We start from the raw sequence: 19,346 nt of genomic DNA, 5'->3' as shown, positions 1-19,346 counted from the left end.
CACAGTGCGTGGCCGCGTTCATGGTCAAGTGCACACGTGCTTTGATGCATGGCACGGGAATAAGTGTAAAGAAACCCATGGGAATCCCCAAACACAGTTTTTAAAGGCAATAAGTGACTGTATTCTAAAATAGGTTTTCTTATTTCTTATTTGAAATAATTGAAGAACATTTATGTTTTCCTTTTTTAGTCTCCTTTTCGACCCCTTCCTTCCTTCCTTCCTTCTTCCTTCCTTCCTTCCTTTCGTTAATCACCTGAGGATATTTTTCCATTAATTTTTTTTTTAAGAGAGAGTGGGAGGGACAGGGAGAGACAGAGAGAAAGAAACATCGGTGTGAGAGAGACATCGATTGGTTGCCTCCTGCACATGCCCCAACCGGGGCTGGGGATCATGCCTGCAACCAAGGTACGTGCACTTGACCCTTCAGTTTGCAGCTGATGCTCTATCTGCTGAGCCAAACCAGGGCAATCCAGGGGCATGGTGGGCAGGTGAGCATGGGTCCGAGTGAGTCCTCACTCTCAGGGGCGCCTCCTTTGTGGTTTCTTGATTCCTGTGGTTGCCTTTGGATTCTTCTGTTGGGGATGCACTGTGCATCCGAACTTGATCCGAGGGGCAGCAGCGGGACCGCCAGCCCAGTGATGCTGTAAGGATTGTGTCCAAGGTGACCTGAGCACAAAGGTGTAAAGGGAGCAGAGGGAAGGGGTTACTTGGGGTTGTTCAAGTGCTGCCTTTACCAAAATGGATACCTCAGGCCACGCCTTTGGGGGCACAGTCCAAGCACAGCAGCAGTAGAAGGGGGGCCTCCAGCCCACGGCCACAGAGCTGAGGGAGCTCTGCCCACCTGTGGCATTAGTCCCACAATCACCATGGGAACCGTCCAGGATGTGGACAAGGATACACCTGCTCCCCTCTGCACTTGTTTAGGCCGCCGGTTCTTTGTCCTGCCCCTAGGTCCCTCTCGGTGCGTTAGGAGCCTGGTTCAGGGCTCTGCTCTGTTCCTTGCCTTCTTCCTCCTCCCTGAGAGTGGGCTGAGGGCTCTGTCCCACCAGGACTGGCCTCCTGGGGGCTTCGTAGGGTGGTCTGCAGGGCTCACAGCACAGGTCTGTGGAGTGTGACCAGGTCACATGCTTAGATACTATAAGAAAGAAGGCGCTTTTCACTTCTTGGAGAAATCCATCCTGACAGAGGGAGGGGGGGCAGCCTTTGCCAGAAGTTTCTCTCCCCTCTGCACCCCAAGTCCACGCCAGCCTTGTTATATTTGTTAACAATAGAAACTTATGACCACAAAGTCTAAAATACCTCTTATCTGGCACCTGATCCAAAGGATTAATGATAAAATATGTAATTGAAATTAAAGTATACAAAATTCAAATATATTCCTGTTAAAAATGTGAATTTAACTAAATTACAAAGCAAAACATTATTATACCAATTTTCCACGTTTTTAGAGAATACTTTTTTCAAAATTATGAATTAAGAGTAAGTTTTAAAATATAAATGATGGTTAGTATCAAATGTTGAAATCAAAATTATTTTAAGAGAGCTGAATTTTAATTTAACATGGAAAGTTTACTTAGATCATAGTAATAGTTTTATTTTAAAAAACCTAACGCAGTAATTCTGGTGTCCGGCTCCCATCTGGTTGCCTGCACACACCTGTGCACAAATTGGAGAGTAATAGGAATTGCTGAGAAATGGTGCCGTGTGTGGTGGGAAAGTTAGCGGCTATACGTGCCTTTGGGGAAGTAAGTTAGGGAGCAGATGCTGGGCGTTGCTGGGAGAAGAGCTTTGTTATAGGGGACGCACTTGCTGTGAGTTGAGAGAAGTACCCAAGTGCTCCTTCCACTCCCATGCTACCCACAATCCGGCTCCTCCCCAAAACCCACAGTCTCTGCGTTTTGGGATGTCATTGCCTTTTCCACAAGGACTCGAGCCTGGATGTGGGAGAGCGTCTCCCTGGGGCCTGGAGTGAGTCTGTCTGGACCCGAGGATGTGAGGGCTGTGGGCTGTGCTGTGCCTAAGGCTGGAGCCCAAGGTACAAGCATGTGCTGTGAGGTGTGTGCATGCTTGTGTGCGTGCATGCTTGTGTGAGTGTGTGTACATGCATGCGTGTACGAGTACATGTGCATATGTGTGCACGTGGCGTGTGGGCCCTGCAGGTGGGCTGGCCCTGACACTGCTGGTCCCACTAGCTGTGCTGTCATCCCCCAGGCTCGGTAGCCCAGGCAAAGGGGCCGCAGTGGACTGGCACCTGGGAACCAAGGCGGGGTAAGGCAATCCAGGGGCATGGCGGGCAGGTGGGCACGGGTCCGTGTGAGTCCTCACAGCGCCCTTGCTCTCAGGGGCGCCTCTGGACACTGGCTGCCTCTGCGCTGGGGTGTGGCGGCCCGAATGCGGCCGGTTGTTTTGTGAACTGTCCTCTCAGTGGCACTTCCAGGTCATTATTTGAGACGCTCTGTCTCTTGTAAAGATGACAGGCTTTTACTTAGACGGGACTTCGGAGAGTCCTACTCTCCTGGGAAGCGTCCCTGGCAAGTCTTTCCTCCCTGCCACGGTGCTGTGTCCGTGACGGCCCTGAAGGGTTAACAGTCTCATGCCACGCTGGGTGGTGCGCTGGAGGTCACTGTGTTGTTGGCGCGATCGCCCTGATTCCTGGGTTGATGAATGAGCCTGGGCTGCGGAGGAGCAGCCCCACATGCCGGCAGGGGGCTGGCATTGTCGCCGCACTGCTGGAGCAATTCACAGTGGCGAGGGGCACAGAATGAGGCTGGGGCTGGCGGCTGGCGGCTGGTGTCCGCTTGGCCGGATGGCCTCACCTGTCACTGGGACTTGGACCATGGGGACCTTCTTCAGCATCATGGGACGTCGGTACAAAAGGAGGCGCAGGAAACGCTCAGAGAGGAAAGGTGATGTGTTCACTTTCGTTCTGAAATGTCAAGTGTTGGGCTTTAAATGCAATGTAGGAATGTGTTCTGGGTTGCAGCGTTGTGAGTTAATGTTGCTGCCAGTTACTTTATATTTTCCCTTTTCAAGTGCCTCCTGTTGGCATTTAGTAGAATTTTAGACAGGGGCTGGCTTAGAAAGGAAGATTTAAAAACATGTCTATAAACTTGTTTAGAAATCATTAGATATTTGTGAAACCATACAAGTTTGTATCTTTGCTTTATAATGGTTTACCCTAGGCTGCCACCTTCCATTAACGACTTTTCTAACATTTAAAATACTTTTCCTGCTGTAAGAAATAAGACCATAGCAACCATTGTTAAAATATTTTCCTTTTAAAAACCTAGACAGCAAATTCCTTACATTCATCATTCCAGGTGATTTCAGTCTTTAATTCAACTTGATGTTTTAAGACATAAAAACCTATATTTTTTCTTAACACCAGACTCAGAAGTTGTCCATGGCTATAAAAATTAGAAACTACTGGTTTTGAGGGGGTGAGTTGTTGCTTTAAAAGGTGTTAGAGTTTGCTGTCTTCATCGAAACGCATGAACAAATAGAGAATGTCTTCGGTGCAGAGATACTTGAATGAGGGGAGCAGCGGTGGTGCAGCGAGTGAGCCTCTTTCCCTGAGCGTCACCCTGTTCCCCCCCCAACTGATGGGACTAGACAGTCTTTTGCCACAGCAGCATTCTCAGGCCGTTCTGTGGCAGGAGATAGTCATCCCTCAGGAGATAAAATGAGCCACAGTTTTTAGTATGGCTTCCTAAGAAGTCCGTTTCAGAGTCAGCAATCCTGGGAAAATAGCGTCTAGCTAATAAATATTACGAAGAGGACTGTGCCTGGTGGGACCTGTGTTTGGGAGTGGTGGGAGCACCATGACCCACAGAGCTTGATGGGCACCATGCCCGCTGTGTGCCCAGGACAAAAGGCACTGTCCCGAGGGGGCCTGGGTGTCTTCTGGGCGACTTTCACACATGTCTCTGGGATTCTCCAGACTCTCATCTCAGGTTACAGCATTGATGTGTTTTGTTTCCTCGGTTAAGCATTAAAAAGCAAGATGTCATTAAGTCAAGCAACAGAAGAGTAAGACAAAGGCCAGAGCAAAACTGCAAGAAATTTTGGTCAAATGCCCTAAATTTAGAATGGCCACCATTTTTTAAAAAAAACATGTTTTTCTTGTTTTCAGAGAGTAAGGGAGAGGGGGAGAAACATCAATGATGAGAGAGAATCATTGATCGGTTGCCTCCTGCATGCCTCCTCCTGGGGATTGAGCCCACAACCCAAGCATGTGCCCTGACTAGGAATTGAGCTGTGATCTCTTGGCTCATAGGTCGATGCTCAACCACTGAGCCACACTGGCTGGGCTAGAATGACCACCATTTTTTACTTGGCCTCTCATCATTGAACATTCATGTTGGAGAAAATATTGAGAAGTACAAGAAAAATTCTGTCATCATTCCTTTGGAACTTACTGTAATTCACATGGTTTGTATCGACCCCATTGTGTACAGACTCAAAATGCCTTCTTGCTCTGGCCACCGGCTCATTCGGTTGGAGCGTCACCCTGTATACCAAAAGATTGCAGGTTTCATCCCTGGTCAGGGCACTCATAGGAGGCAGCTGATTAATGTCTCTCTCTCTCTCTCTCCCTCTCTCTCTTAGCTCCCTTTCCCCCATTCCTTTCTCTCTAAAATCAGTTTGTTTGTTTTTAAAAATGTCTTCATGAATCTAGAACAGCAGTTTCAACTGGTGTGCTGCAAGAATTTTTAAAACATGCAATTTAGTCAGGGAACTGATCTCTCTTCCCTTAGATTGTCAAATTAAAAAATGACAACAGCCAACACAACAATAGCTGTCTGGTATGAATGAATCAAAACTATACCTAATTTTTTTGTCACAGCAAAAAATATATATTTTTGGTGTGCCGTGGAATTTAGTAATAAATGTGTACTATGAGATGGAAAAGGTTGAAAACCACTGTTCTAGAATCTTATTCTTCAGTAGGTAAACCTTTCTCAAATAGGATGCATTTTTATTACAACAGCTTGAGAAATTGATAGTGTTGCAATATGTAACAATTAAGCCCATGTATTAAATGTCGAGTTCACTGGACATTCTATGTAAGTTCAGTGTGACTCTCATTAAATAGTAAAATGTTATATATTAGTACCTGTTCTTATCTATAATATGGACTTAATACAAATGCCTTTGAAAATTATGAATTTTATTAAAACTGACAGTTCTGTTTATACCAAATCTTCAGCAAAGGTGTACAGGATGTGAAATGTCGTCTTTTAATTGTATAATTTTAAGGTGCTCCAAATCATGTGTATGGAGCTTCCTAAGACTGGTATAATGTGAACATTTTCAAATTTTATTGTTTGCTGAGGACAGTGTAGCAGCAGATTGCCGTCGGCTTCAGCAGCCGTATATTTTCAGTGATTTTCATCACCCCTGAGTTATCCATACAGTCCTCCCTTCCACGGGCAGGCAGTTGGCTCTTGACTGTGCCTGAGACACAGATGGATTAGCTGAGTCATCAAAAAGTACAGTCGAAAGAGAATAATGTGCAGCTCGGCCAGGCCCTCCATAGCCAATAGTGCTGCCCTGGCAGATCCTGCCAGCCGGGACCTGGCAGGGCCTGGAGCCCAGGTCACTGCCAGGGACAGCTAGACCCCACACACCCGCCTTCCCTGGTCTCAACCTGCCCAGGTGTTTGCTGCTCACCTTTCCACCCAGGCCATGGTTGCGGAGTAAAGGCATGGTGGGAGAGGAGTGGGGTGGTGAAACGTGAAGGCTCTCCCCACCAGGTTTTATGAATAAGATCCTGTATTTTCACCTTCTCACTGAGTACTTTGCCCCACGTGTGATAGCACCCTGTCTGTGCCCAGTCATCCTGCATGCCATGTGAAGCCCACCGCCGTGGGGGCAACAGCTCTGAGCTGTGCTGCAGTCTGAGGCTGGGATGCCCCAGTGTCCAGGATGGGGATGTGAACGTGGTGGGGGATCTTTTGTAGAAATGGAGACCCAGGCCCATAGAGGTGCGCCACCTCTGAGCCCTGCTAGGGACGGGCACTGAAGATCCATTCTGTCTGTCTTCATAGAGCAGCTGGCTGTAGGTGACACACCTGAGGGAGCAGGTGCTGTCATGCCAGCCTTCTCACCTGGTTCCATCCCGGGTTTCACCTTGCTGAGAGAACGCCTCTTTGTGAGGTTCAGAGCATGGTTACATGCTGGAGATGTAGGACGAGATGTTATTCCTGTCTCCACCCAGCCGTTCACCCATCATCCATCCACCTATCTGCCCATTTGCCCATCTACCCATCCACTCATCACCCATCCCTCCATTCACCCATGTACCCAGCCATTGATCCATCCATCCATCCATCAACCTGCCCACCCATCCATCTATTTATTCATCCACCCATCCAGTATCTGCCCATTCGTCGATCCAACAAGTACCCATTAGAGCCTTCTGGGCGCTGGCCCCAGGGATTGGGGCATGCACAGGACAGGTGTGGGTGGCAGGGCTGTGGCAAAGGGACAGCCGAGCTTCCAGACTTGAGGTTTGCTGTGGAACGGGCCCCCTGAGTACCACTCAGTGATGAGCAGGTGGGCTGTGTGATATGTTGCTCCCATCCGTGTGCATCAGGAGGAAGGGATCTTCCCAGTCTCTGGCAGGAGTGGAAGATGCATGTCTGTCAGGGGAGGGTGCGAATCAGGACCCCCTCTCCACCCCCTCCCATTGAACAACAGGTTATGGGTAGAAGGCCCTGGTTTGGGGTGCATTTCATTGCATTTGGGCTTCACAGCACAAGTGAGGACCCTGCTCCCGGAGGCATGGGCGGGCAGAGCCCCTGCAGATTGGCAGTTGAAATTATAAGCAAAGGTGTAGAATTAAGTGTGTGGAATTATACTTGAAATACTGTGAAATTGGATCAAATCTTAACAGTGCCTATTCTTTAAGTAGCTATCAGTGTTTGTTTTGAAAATACAGTTCACATTTCTTCCTTGACTCCAGAAAATAAAGTATAATTTTAAATGAATGGAACTTTAATGAGGCCATGTTACATAGAGCAAGGTTGGATAGTGCATCAGATGCATTGTTACTGTGTGTTCATTTGGAGGGACAGAGTGTGGTTATAAAAATAATGTGAAGTTTTTTCTTCTGTGGTCAACTCTGAGCTGGTGACGTTACCTTGGTGTTCTGGTACCAGGCTCCAGCAATCTGTGTCCGGTTCTAAAGGCTGGATTGCCCAGGCCTGCTGTGCTGGGGCGGGAGCATGTGCACAAGTGTGGGTTTGTATACATGAGTGCACGCATGCACACACACACACACACACACACACACACACGGGAAGGAGGCAGGGGACGGGACCAGAGGGCAGTGACCGAGTAAGAAGCAAGCCCGGTGCTCCGACACAGCAGGCTCTCACAGTGACTCAGGGACCCTGGTTCTTGGTTCTCTCTTGAGCGGCAGGTTCTGGAGTCACCTTGCAGTTGCCTGCCCCCATCCAGCTATGGGAAGGTGAGAGAATACCGAGAAGCTCACAGGAGGCTGCATGGCCAGGCCTGGAGGCAGTGCCCTCCCAGGGAGACAGCCCTCCCTTCAACCCGCCCAAAGCCCAGACCCGGGGTCTGACTGTCTGGAGGTGGCAGTCATGGGACGGCAGCCTGCAGTGGGCACGGGCACAGGACAACCACATCAGCTGTCCTCCAGCAGGGTGGGTGGAGGTGCCCTGCAGTCGGGCCCCAGAGACGACGGCCCACCAGGCTGGCTGTGTCTCATTTCCACCCGAGTCTTCTCCTGGGGCCCTTGTCCCGTCCTGCAGAACCCTGCCCGAGGTGGGTGAGGCGCAGACCACAGCAGAGAGCGGGACCATCTGAAAGTCCGCTGGTGGGCCTTACACATTTCTCTAGCTTAGGCCAGACTCACTTCCGTGTATGTTAGTTGTGAAAGATACGTGTTTAGAAGTGTGTGTAGTGGTGATAATCTAATGAAATAAATGCCTCGAATTTGCAAGACTGTGTCCGAGAGCTGAGAGTCCTTAGGTCCCTTTGTGCCAATGCCACTTTATGGCGGCTCATGGCCGGTTGAGGGGCCTGTGCAGGTTGCTGGGCAGCAGCTTCCCAGGCAGGACTGGATCCAGGCCCCACTCTTTCCCCACGGTGCCTCCAGGTGCCCTGAGCTGCCTCGCCTTCCCCACGTCTCACGTCTGATGGTTTGTCCTTTACCCAGCAGCTATTAATTCTCCCTCTGTTTTGGCAATTGCGCTGTCGCTGTGAGATCTGACACCCTGATCTAGTCTGCAGGGCGTCCAGAGTTTGCTGTGATGTCAAGGCCAACCGGCACCTTTTCTGCTCAGTGGTGACCGCAGACGGCAGAGACAGCTGCTGGGCAGGTGTCAGTCCAGACGCAGGTCCACACCTTCCCAGACCAAGTCCAGAGTTCTCTGCAGAGCACGCATCTTTGTGTACAGGAGGATGACTTAGAACAGAAATCCACTTTTCTCATTATTGTAAGAATTAGGAAATACAGATGCAAATAAACTGTATGAGCAAGCAGAGGTGATGATCCTTGTAGCTAAACCTTTGAATATGAGCAAAGCCTTGGTCATTTTCTCCAATCCTTAGAACTAGACTTAGAGCTAGAATCCAGTGACTGTTTAAGATTCTGTGTTTGACATTATGGCCAGGAGCCCAGGGATGCCTGACTTCTGCCTTGGATCCCCTCCCAGGGTCCCTAGAGAGAGAGGCCACAGGAGGAGAGGAATGGCTGGGACCCCCACCCCCCATCACTGGTGGCTGAGCCCTGGTGCCCGACCACCTCTTGCAGCCCCGGCTCCCCAGCCCAGCCCCTCCTGGTTCCTGGCATGGTTTTCTATTCCAGGTGTAGACTGGGGAAGGCCAGGAGGCCAAGGGCACTCCCTGTGAGAGTCAGGGCCTCGGCCCTCGGGAGGCTGCTGGATTTTGTTCACCATGAAGAGTGAACCCCGCCCTGTACTGAAATCATCTGTGACTTTGCTCTGTCAGTTTGACAACTGACACCTTTCTTCGCTATTAGCGAGTGAGGTAAAGCTTTAAAAAGTAAGCTTATTAAAGTCCATTCACATTTTTGTAAGGAATTTTGTTTATGTTCGACTACAACTTATTTAAGCTGAGTCCTTGTCTTTCTGTTACTGACTGTAGTAGGCCGTTGAAAGGTTGACTAAAGAAACATGACTCCTATTCAGACAGACTGGGCACACGAAGTCACTGGGTGCCCTGGGTCGGGCTCATCTGGAAGGTGCTACCTTCTGACAAGGGGCATCCAGGGCCCTGAGACGTGTTGGTCCTGAGAGGGACACATGGCCCTTTATCCAGTGGACTCGGGTCGGAGTTGCCCGGAAACATCATCCTGTACAGGGAGGCTCTCTGTCACTCTGAGACCGTCCTCATTTCCACGGGCTCACAGGGGAGCAGGGCGAGGAGGCGGGGATAAAGGATGAGGCTCAGACCCAAAGCTCAGTTCTGTTTGGTTGTTTTAACCCAGAGAAGTAGCTTTTTGTTTTTTTACTCTCTCTGTTGCTGCATCAGTCTATTCACTGTTTTATCCCAATCTGCCCACTTATGGTATATCCAGGCCCTGCCTCTGTGCCGTGCCATGGCCTTGTGGGTGTGTGGGTGTGTGTGTGTGTGTGTGTGTGTGTGTGTGTGTGAGAGAGAGAGAGAGAGAGAGAGAGAGAGAGAGATATGCTGATCATGCTATATGAACATTCCCAGTAGCTCAGTTCTGTTTAGTTATCTCAGTGCTAAATGTAGTTAATTAAATATATGCGAAGATTCTATATTTTACGTGTCTGGAACTCTCATTTACTAAACATCTTTCTGGGTATGACTCTACCTCACAGCATTATGGGTTTGATCATAAGTAATAGGATTTTGTTCACCTCATCATTTGGTTCCAGTGGACGTTCTGCCTGGAGAGAATGTGCTCAGTTTGGCCTTCCTCCTGAGCATTTATTTCCCCGACGGAACTCTGGTTTATCCCGTCTCCTTTATGCTCATTGTGCTGTGACATACAGAATCCACCAGCCACGTGCAACTGGGAGGTTAATGGCTAGAGAACAAGTTGAAACATGACTTTGAAAATGTATTTCTTGAAGAATTACTTTAATTTTCCTGAGATTAAAAATACCAAGGTTTCTAATATCTACTGTGGGACTAATGCTGCAAACAGCTTGGCAGAATTAATTCGCCTGCATTTGTTTCTGGGGTCGCACCCTCTAGCATTTCAAGCAGCATCAGTTTTTTGTCCTGTCAGCCGAGCCTGGAGTTTTGATTGATCAAGAACAGCCACACGTGACTGGGAACATTGAGAAGCATGTGGCTCTGTCCGTGTTGGTCCTGCTCCGTGCTGTAGTCATGATAACAGCTGATCCTCAGAGTGCATGCTGTGTGCAGGTGCTAATCCATCCCCTTGGATTAGCCCGGCTCAGAGCCCTTGAGAGCCTTGCCCGAGGCCACATAGCTAGCTATTGAAACAGGCTCACCCAGGACGGTTACCCAGGATGGTCTGACAACAGCCATCATGTGGGCCACGGGCACAGGCAGAGTCCAGCAAGGCGTTCATAACCCGTGTGAACGGAGACTAATCATAGCTGCTGGGAGACAGTTCCTAATCATGAACTGTACTCAGCAGGTAACTTTAACCAATGTAAAGCTGTTTTATTTACAGATGTTTCTGACTTAAGGACTTGAGAGGTAACTGTGTTCTCCTTCAATACTGTGTTGACTATTCTGGGCCTTTGTCTCTCCACATATACTTTAGTATCTCTTTGTTGATAGCCACAAAATAACTAGGTGGGATTTTGATTGAGAGTGCTTTGAATCTATAGATCAAGTTGGAAGAACTGACATCTTGATAATATTGAGTCTTCCTACCCATTAACATGGACCGTTTCTACATTTATTTAGTTCTTCTTTGATTTCTTTCATCGGTGTTTTGTAGTTTTCCTCATATAAGTTTTGTTTGATTTATATATAAGTATTTAATTTGGGGGGTGCTAATGTAAGCAGTATTGTGCTTCTCTTTCAAATTCCACTTGTTCATATATAGGAAAGCAATTAATTTTTTGTATTAATCTTGTATTCTGCGATCTTGCAATAATTTTTTATTTTAATTATTCTGTGTTGCATTTCACTAGAAGAAACATGCTAAAAGTAATGCATGAACCTTATTTGCTATGCACAGTCTGCTGTATTTGTTCCATGTGTACAAAATCTCTAAGGGGTAAACAAACTAAGCATCCATTACTTAGATGGTTACCTAGGAATGAAACTATTTCATTGTAAAATATAATTAGTTGATAGCTTTGAACGCTTTAGTGATATTGTGTTTAGATAATGCTGAATTTGATTATCTTACTTCAAATGTAAAAATTTTATACTTCAGTTATCTTTGTTAAATAATCACATTATCATTCAGGTTTTTTTTTCTAAGCTACAACTTTTAGTATATTGCTTGATTTATGCTAAAGAATCAATAGGCATCGTTTCCATTTAACACTTCTCTTTTTAAAAATGTGTGGTGTTGGCTTTTAAAAATAAAACCTTTAACAATCATAAAAATATGTAAAATGTTTCTCAAAACCATTTTTTTAGATTAAAATGAAGTAAATCTATAATAATAAAAGCATAATATGCTAATTAGATCGGATGCCCTTCCAGATGTCCTTCTGTCCTTCTGGATGAAGCTGCAAGGGAAGCCCGGGTCCTGCGTGCCTGCCTGCAGCCAGAAGGAGGCCCGGGTCCCGGGTGCCAGAGGGAAGCTGGTGCTGACAGCCAGGAGAAGGAAGGCCTACTCTTGCACGAATTTCGTGCATCGGGCCTCTAGTCCAGTAATAATTAGTAGTAAGTTTAATCAAGGTTAATGTTTGTCTTAAACATTTTTGAATCTATACATTTTAAAAAATATGTTTTTATTGATTTTAGAGAGGAAGGGAGAAGGAGAGAGAGATGGAAACATCAATGATGAGAGAGAATCATTGATTGGTTGCCTCCTGCATGCCCCCTACTGGGAATCAAGCCCATAATCCAGGCATGTGCCATGACAGGGAATGGAATCATGACCTCCTGGTTCATAGGTCAGTGCTCAACCACTGAGCACACTGGCCAGGCCCATGTGGGATTTTGATGGGCTTTTAATTCTTAGATGTTTATAGTTCAGGCTGTAAGAGGTGCTTTCAGAATGAAAGAAAAATGGTTATGTGAAATGCTCTAAAGTGCTTGCATTTGCTGTTTTGCTTTGTTTTATAACCTTTGATACAAAAGTTGGCATTTGTAGAATGTGAAAGTGTTGCTCCTGCTCAGCGAGAGCTTTCTGGCTCCCATTCTCCACACGCATGGCCCTCCCACCGCTGCACACAGCCTGCTCATTTTCCACTGTGAGACATTTCCATGTCCTTTTAAAGAACTTCAATATGTAAGAGCAGGGAAACAGGCGCTCTATAAATCAGGTGAGCTCCATTAGGGCCAGCTCCTCCCTCCCATGGCTCAGTCTCAGTCAGTGTCCCTGGCAGTGTGCTCTCCCTCGCCCCCGGCCTGCTCTGCACCCCCTTCACTGATGAATGGTATGATAATTGGGCCTTCAAATTAAACTATTTATTTGGGGATAATGTAGATTCACAGAAAGAACCATATTTCCTTTACTCAGTGCATTGTCACAGTCAGGATATTTGTTGACTGGGATACAGTCAGGATCCAGAGCCTTCCACTGTCCCTGGGATCACTTCCATGTGCTTTTGTAGCCAAACCCTCACCCTCCCAATACCTGGCAGCCACTAATCTGTTCTCCATCTCTACAGTTATTTCATTTCAAGAATCTATAATAATAAAAGCATAATATGCTAATTAGACTGGATGTCCTTCTGGACGACCTTCCGAATGAAGCCGGGGCTGCAAGGGAAACCCGGGTCCCGGGTGCCTGCGTGTGGCCGGAAGGAAGCGGGGGAAGGAAGGCCTACTCTTGCACAGATTTTGTGCTTCGGGCCTCTAGTGTTCTATAAAGGGACCACACAGTACGTAACGCTGGGATTGGCTTTTCCCCCCTCAGCCTAATTCTCTGGAGATGCCTCCAGGTCACTGTGTGTATCAGTCCTTTTCATTGCTGCACAGTATTTCTTGGCATGGGCATGCCCACACTCTGTTTAACCATTTGCCTGTTGAGGGGCATCTGGTTGTTTCCAGTTTGGAGAAGTTGCTGTAAACATTCGTCGGCATTTGGGGTTGCAACTGGTTTCATTTTGGCCACTCTACATGGATTTAAGTGGCATGTCCCTGGTGGCTAGTGATACTGAACATTTTCTCATGTTTATCTGAATATCCTCTTCATTGAAAGGTCTCTTCATGATTTTTGCCCACTTTCTGATTGGATTGTTTGTTTTGAGAATTTCTTGTGTGTTCCATTTGTTCAATGTGTGGCCTTTGTTATATTTTCTCCCAGTTTGTTGCTTGTCTTTTCATCTTCTCTACAGGGTCTTTAGCAGAGAAAAAAAAAATGTTTAATTTTGATTAGGTCCAAGCTGTCAAAAAATCCAATTTATCTTATAAATTGTGCTTTTGGTGTCTAGTCTGCTTAAGCATGCTCTGCCCAGCCCCAAGTCCTGGGGATTTTCTCCTATGATTTTCCTATAGGTTTTATAGTTTTATGTTTCACACTGAGCCCCGGACCAACTCGAGTGCATTTTGTGATAGAGTGAGACGCGGTGCCTGGTGGCTGCAGCACCATCTGTGGCCTGGCCCCTCCTCACTGAACTGCTTTCCTGCCTCATGAGCCATCAGCTGGGCACGTGGGGCCTGCCCTGGTTCTGTCTGTTCCATGTGGTCCACGTGTGTCTCCCTGGCAATGCCATGTGTGCTGCCTTGAGGACTGACGCTATCGAGTGCGTGTTGAGATCAGTTAAGACTGCTTCCTCCCACTTCTTTACGCTGCTGCTTTACAGCCTGAGACAGACGTCTCTGGGTTGGCGTCTGTTGATGGTCTTTTTTCCATTCAGTTTGAGGTCTTCCTGGCTGTTGGTATGATGGATTATTATTATTTTATTTATTTTTTTTTTTTACTGAAACTTGGACACGACTCTAAAACTTACGTAAACCATTGCGTCAGCTGACTTTCACTCATGCCACTCTGTTAGGGGATGGGGACATCACCTCAGGTTCCCCACCAGGCCTCTGCTGGGGGTAGGGGAGGCGAGGCTCACCCTCATCCTTGCTGAGTGGGAGGGTCTGGCTGGAATGGGGCAGTCTGTCTGTCACTTTCAGTCCCGCAGGGAGGAGCCGCTGCTGGTCCATTGTCAGAGAGAGCAGCATTTGTTGGGGTTTTGTGGTCTGTGCCCATTGGTGTTTCTAAGTCGCTGGCTCCTTCAGCTCCAAGTCTGGGATAATGACACAGAAAGACCAGGGACCCATGCTGTGTGGTCCCTCGAGTCCCCGCCGGTCTGCCCTCCTCCTGTATATGTGTTGTCAGGGTTTTGAGTTGTACTGAGGGAAGGGGAGGGAAAAGAACATCTCCATCCTACCACTGCGCACGTCCCTGCGGCCTGTTTCAAAGCCAGGGGTCAATGTGTGCTGTTCCCAGAATGGAGAGTTTGGGTTTCTTTGAAGTGCTGCGATTGCCTCTCTCACACAACCTCGTACTCTTCGCACGCCACCTGTCTCCTGTCTTCGTGGTGCGCCTGACACCCTCCGCTCCCGGCTCAATTTCACCTCCACGCGCCCACCTTCCTACCTGACCCCGCAGCCCAGAGCCCTGGGAGCACCCGCGCCTTGCGGAGGGCGTGCGGTGAGCCTGCACCCCTGCTACATCTTACCTCCCATTCTAGACCTCGAGGAAAGGACTCCTGAGTAAAACTTTCCGTCGTGGAAATTGTAAAACACATACAATACAGAACTGCATAATGAATCCACCTTCCCAGCAGCCCGCCCCGGCCCCCAGTTTCAACTGTACACCATCTGCTTTTCCCCATCGCGCTGGGCTCTTTTATAATTATAAATTCCAGATATTACCATTTCGTCTCTAAATACTTCAGTATTGCTAAAAATAAGTACTATTTCCACACCTAAAATGATTAATAAGAACTTCTAAATATAATTAGCTATCCAGATGGTATTTCTATTTTAATTTCTCCATCGCAGGATCTGTCTGATTCACTTCAGGTTCTCATCGTGTCCCATTCTGGGCTTTGCACAGAAGGAAGTTTCCAGAAACCATATCTAGACGTAATTAATCTAGAACACTCTCTTGAATAAAGATATGTTTCTCGTATATCAAATACCTAAAATATATATAGTTTTTATGACAACCGTTTGTTAATAATGTCTTACAAGCAATGAATTTGCCTTTTAGTGATTTATAATATCAATTTTATTTGTATATAAAGCAACATGTGCAAATCTTTTTCTTCAGTTACAATTTGATGGGATTCTTTAGTACAGACCGTGTGTTAGTAAAATTTTGCATGAGCAACTCTTAAGTTTGTTAATTATTAGATACTAGAGGCCCAGTGCACAAAAATTTGTGCACTGGGGCGGGGGGGGCGGGCTCCCTCAGCCCTGCCTGTGCCCTCTTGCAGTCCGGGATCCCTCAGGGGATGACCACTTGCTGGCTTAGGCCTGCTCCCCGGGGGATTGGGCTGAAGATGGCAATCAGACATCCCTCTGGCAGCCCGGCAGCCCTCAGGGGATGTCCACTTGCCAGCGGGGAGCAGGCCTAAACTGCAGTTGGACATCCTTAGTGCTGCTGAGGAGGCAGGAGAGGCTCCCACCACCACCGCTGTACTGGCAGCAATCAGCCTGGCTTGTGGCTGAGCAGAGCTCCTCCCATGTGAGAGCGCCCTGACCACCCGAGGGCAGCTCCTGCATTGAGCGTCTGCCCCCTGGTGGTCAGTGTGTGTCATAGTGACCAATCATTCCCAGTCCTTCTGCTGTTAGGGTCAGTTTGCATATTACCCTTTTACTATATAGGATAGAGGCCTGGTGCACGGGTGGGGGCCAGCTGATTTGCCCTGAAGGGTGTCCTGGATCAGGGTGGGGGTCCTGCTTGGGTGCCTGGCCAGCCTCGGTGAGGGGCTGATGGCTGTTTGCAGCTGGTCACACCCCCTTCAGGGTGGGGGTCCCCACTGGGGTGCCTGGCCAGTCTGGGTGAGGGGCTGAGGGCCGTTTTCAGGCTGGCGGGCGACTGAAGCTCCCAACCTGTCCTTTTTTTCTTTTTTTTTTTATTCTGGGATTTATTTACCTTCTATGGCTGTCACTGGAGCTGAGATCTGGCTTTAGCTCTGAGGCCGGCTCCAGCTTTAGGCCTCGGCTGCTGAAAGCAGGTATCTGGGGTTTGTTTGGCTTCTATAATTGATACACTGTTGTAGCTCCAACTCTGAGTCCTCGCTGGCTGAAAGCAGGTATCTGGGGTTTGTTTGGCTTCTATAATTGAAACACTGTTGCAGCTCCAGCTCTGAGGCCTAGCTGGCTGAAAGCAGGTATCTGGGGTTTGTTTACCTTCTATAATTGCAACATTGTTTCTTAGAGTGCAGCTCAGAGCCCGGCTGCGGCAGGCGGGGAATCTTGGCTTCCTCCATCACTGGAGCAAACAAGCCTCCTGTTCGCTTCAGCTGCCTGGCTGCCGGCCGCCATCTTGGTTGGCAGTTAATTTACATATCACCCTGATTAGCCAATGGGAAGTGTGTCAGAGATACGGTTAATTACCATGTTTGTCTATTATTAGATAGGATTTGGAGTAATTGTTCTTTAAGGATTTCCCGTGGTTTCTCCTACCAACAAAATAATACATGGCTAAGAAATTCAATCAGATTTAACAATTACATGCTTTTTAGATTCATCCACGTGAGATGCAACGCGAGAAGAAAAAGAAGTGGTAAAGTAAAATGCTGCTGGGCACTTCTTCCTTTGTAGCCTTACTTTATAACTGGAACCGGAAGTCCACCAGAGCAAAGGTCAAATGGCAACCAGGTTGAGTCCTGTTTGGGTTCTGTGGTCATCTGTCTTCGGCCCCTCCTACAGGAGCGATCTTTCTAAGACAGAAACACCGTCACCTTTCTCCCTGGTTCGGAGCTTGCCAGGGCCTCCACCCTGGAACCAAGGCCAGCTCCTCAGAGTGGGACCCCTCCCCACCTCAGGCCTCCCTCCCTGCAGCAGAGTCCTGGGGCTCTGCACTGACCGTGCTGAAGAGGTGGGAGCCTCCAAATGTCCCGTCCTGACTGCAGATCGCAGAGCGAGCTGTCCTTGTTTCATGAGCTTTCCCGTCAGTGTGTAATCCTGGGGGCGTCGTTTCCACAGAGGAGACACCTCCTGTGACTCGTGTGATGGGCTCACTAAATGTGACTTTCTTGCTGTCTTGCAGACAGAAACTGCCTCCGCCAGTCAAGAAACCCTCCAAAGTATTTTGCCATGGATCTGGAAGATGAAGAAAACCTGAGTAAGACCTCGGCTGCCACATAGTCTCCAGTAGCTGGTTTTCCATTAGGCGTAGTGTTCCTGGGAGTTTTCTCAGGAGGCCAGTTTGGGGGAAGTGAACTTCCGCAAGCAGTGGCGGGTTTTTAATTTTGGCTACGTTCTCTATTTACTGTGGGCCTCCCCTCCCAGCCACAGGGAGGGTTGCCGCTGCCTGAAGGAGCGCATGCTCTGGTGCATGTCTCATGAAGCTGCACGCTTCCTGTTGGCACAGCCTGGTTACCATGACGATGGTCAGATTTCCGTCTGTAAAGTCTAAGATAGCCTCTGAGGTGGATTTAAATAGCTGGCCATTTAAAATAGTACATACCTTTTCTGTCCAAATACCCTGGATTCTCCTATATTTTGAGGGAAAGGGCTCACACAAATCTGCTGATCTTGTTTCTAGACTTTAATGAGCCTCAGGACTAGCGTGGCCTGAAACACCGGGGCCTTCTCCTTTCCACCCTGCCCTCTCTGGGGCGGAGGGACGGAGGGATGGAGAGGCTGGGAGCTATGCCAGCTTCCCCTCTCTACGTTGTTCTCCATGAATAGTTCAGTGAACATCCTTCTCTTCTGTTTTATCTTTACTCCCAGAGAGCAGTGCATTTAAATAAGGTTTAAATCTCCCTCCCCATTTGGGAGCTTTTAGTAGGGACACTGCAACAAAGACCTCCTTTTTCTAACACATGTAGACATGAACGTTCTTGCTTGTCTGTGTTCAGTTGCTTCCAAGAGAGAGCGTGCAGGTCTAAGTGATGGGTGACATTTTACGAGGAGTGGTCATCGACGGCCAGGACACAGCTCAGTCCACTTCTCCGTGACGCCACCCACAGCGGCCAGCTGAGGCCTTGGAGTTGGCTCGTGTCCGTAGATAACCCAGAGGTTCCCGCGGCAGACCGCCCCGCCTCGCTCCCAGGCTGCTCTGTGGGTTGGGTTGGGGATGATGCGGGTGAGCTGGGTCTTGGTTATATGGATCACAGTGGACACTCTCTGGCTGACGTCAGTCCCTATGGGATGGACACAGCATGAGCAGCTGCCCAGTCGCTGTTGGAGAAGCTCGTGGCCTTGTGCCCTCCCTCCCGCTGACCTGTGGTGGCCTCTGGCGGCCTGGTGGAGGCCCTCTTCAGGGTGACCTCCCATCAGAGCCTCCCCTGAGGTCCCTTTAGAACCAGCCGTGTGTTTTTACCGTTCAGTTCCACTCGCCATCTCCAGTTTTGCCCGCGCACTGTTCCCTGTGAAGAGTGTGCATATGCGTGTCCCCCAGCCTCCTAGTTGTTGGGACTGCGGGCTGTCGTCCACGGCAGTGGGCATCTGGTTTGGGTGGGAATGTCAGGCAGTGTAGCTTATATAACTGACCCTCGGGTAACGTAAAGAAGCCTTCTGAATAACTTTTCTGGAAAGATAAGCTGCTGGTGCAAGTGCTAAAACTTAGCTGTGCCAGTCCTGTATTTCCTGTCATTTCGTAAGCAACAAAAAATATTACCACGATTAGTAGTCACACTTAGGAAACAAAGTAGCATGATATATAGAGAGCTGTGATAGAGGGGGTGTCTTTCTCCAGTTTTAATATTTTCTCTTTACATGGTAGCATTTTAATAAGACAGAATATGAGTAGCATTTCAGTGCTTCTGAAGCAAATAAGAACTTAGAATTTATGGGAACTATGCTATAGAACGTGTATTTTTCCTGTGCTCTCGAGACGGCCAGCCCAGTACTGGTTGTCTTTATTCCTTGAAGGGAAGCATTTTGGGGCGGGAGGGTATCCTGTTCGGTTAAATGCATGCCGGAGTAACTGATGACGATCTGAGTGTCTCTGTTGCTAGTTCTTCGAGCAGGAGCACCAGCACGTCCGCCCGCGGTCCCCTGTGGCGCCCTTGCTGCCTGTTCATCTAACCTGTCTCGCTCTGCCCTTTTCA

The 19,346-nt window shown here is 48.3% G+C and overlaps 1 protein-coding gene across 2 annotated transcripts in view; it reads left to right on the top strand.

Moving 5' to 3' along the window:
• ADARB1 (adenosine deaminase RNA specific B1) overlaps nucleotides 1-19,346 on the top strand; it is a 102,971-nt gene that overhangs the window by 54,919 nt on the left and 28,706 nt on the right. For both annotated transcript variants that reach the window (XM_070407064.1, XM_070407065.1), the window contains exon 3: nucleotides 17,339-17,413. In XM_070407064.1, the coding sequence (XP_070263165.1) occupies nucleotides 17,386-17,413 (28 nt within the window). In that variant the 5' untranslated portion in view covers nucleotides 17,339-17,385. The remainder of the gene's footprint in view (nucleotides 1-17,338; nucleotides 17,414-19,346) is intronic.

The sequence above is a fragment of the Myotis yumanensis genome, unplaced genomic scaffold (genome assembly GCF_028538775.1).
Source record: "Myotis yumanensis isolate MYYU_CA2020_CCGP unplaced genomic scaffold, mMyoYum1.0.hap1 SCAF_2, whole genome shotgun sequence".
NCBI lineage: Eukaryota > Metazoa > Chordata > Mammalia > Chiroptera > Vespertilionidae > Myotis > Myotis yumanensis.
Note: the sequence above shows the minus strand (reverse complement) of the source record. Positions and strands in the feature narration are given on the sequence as shown.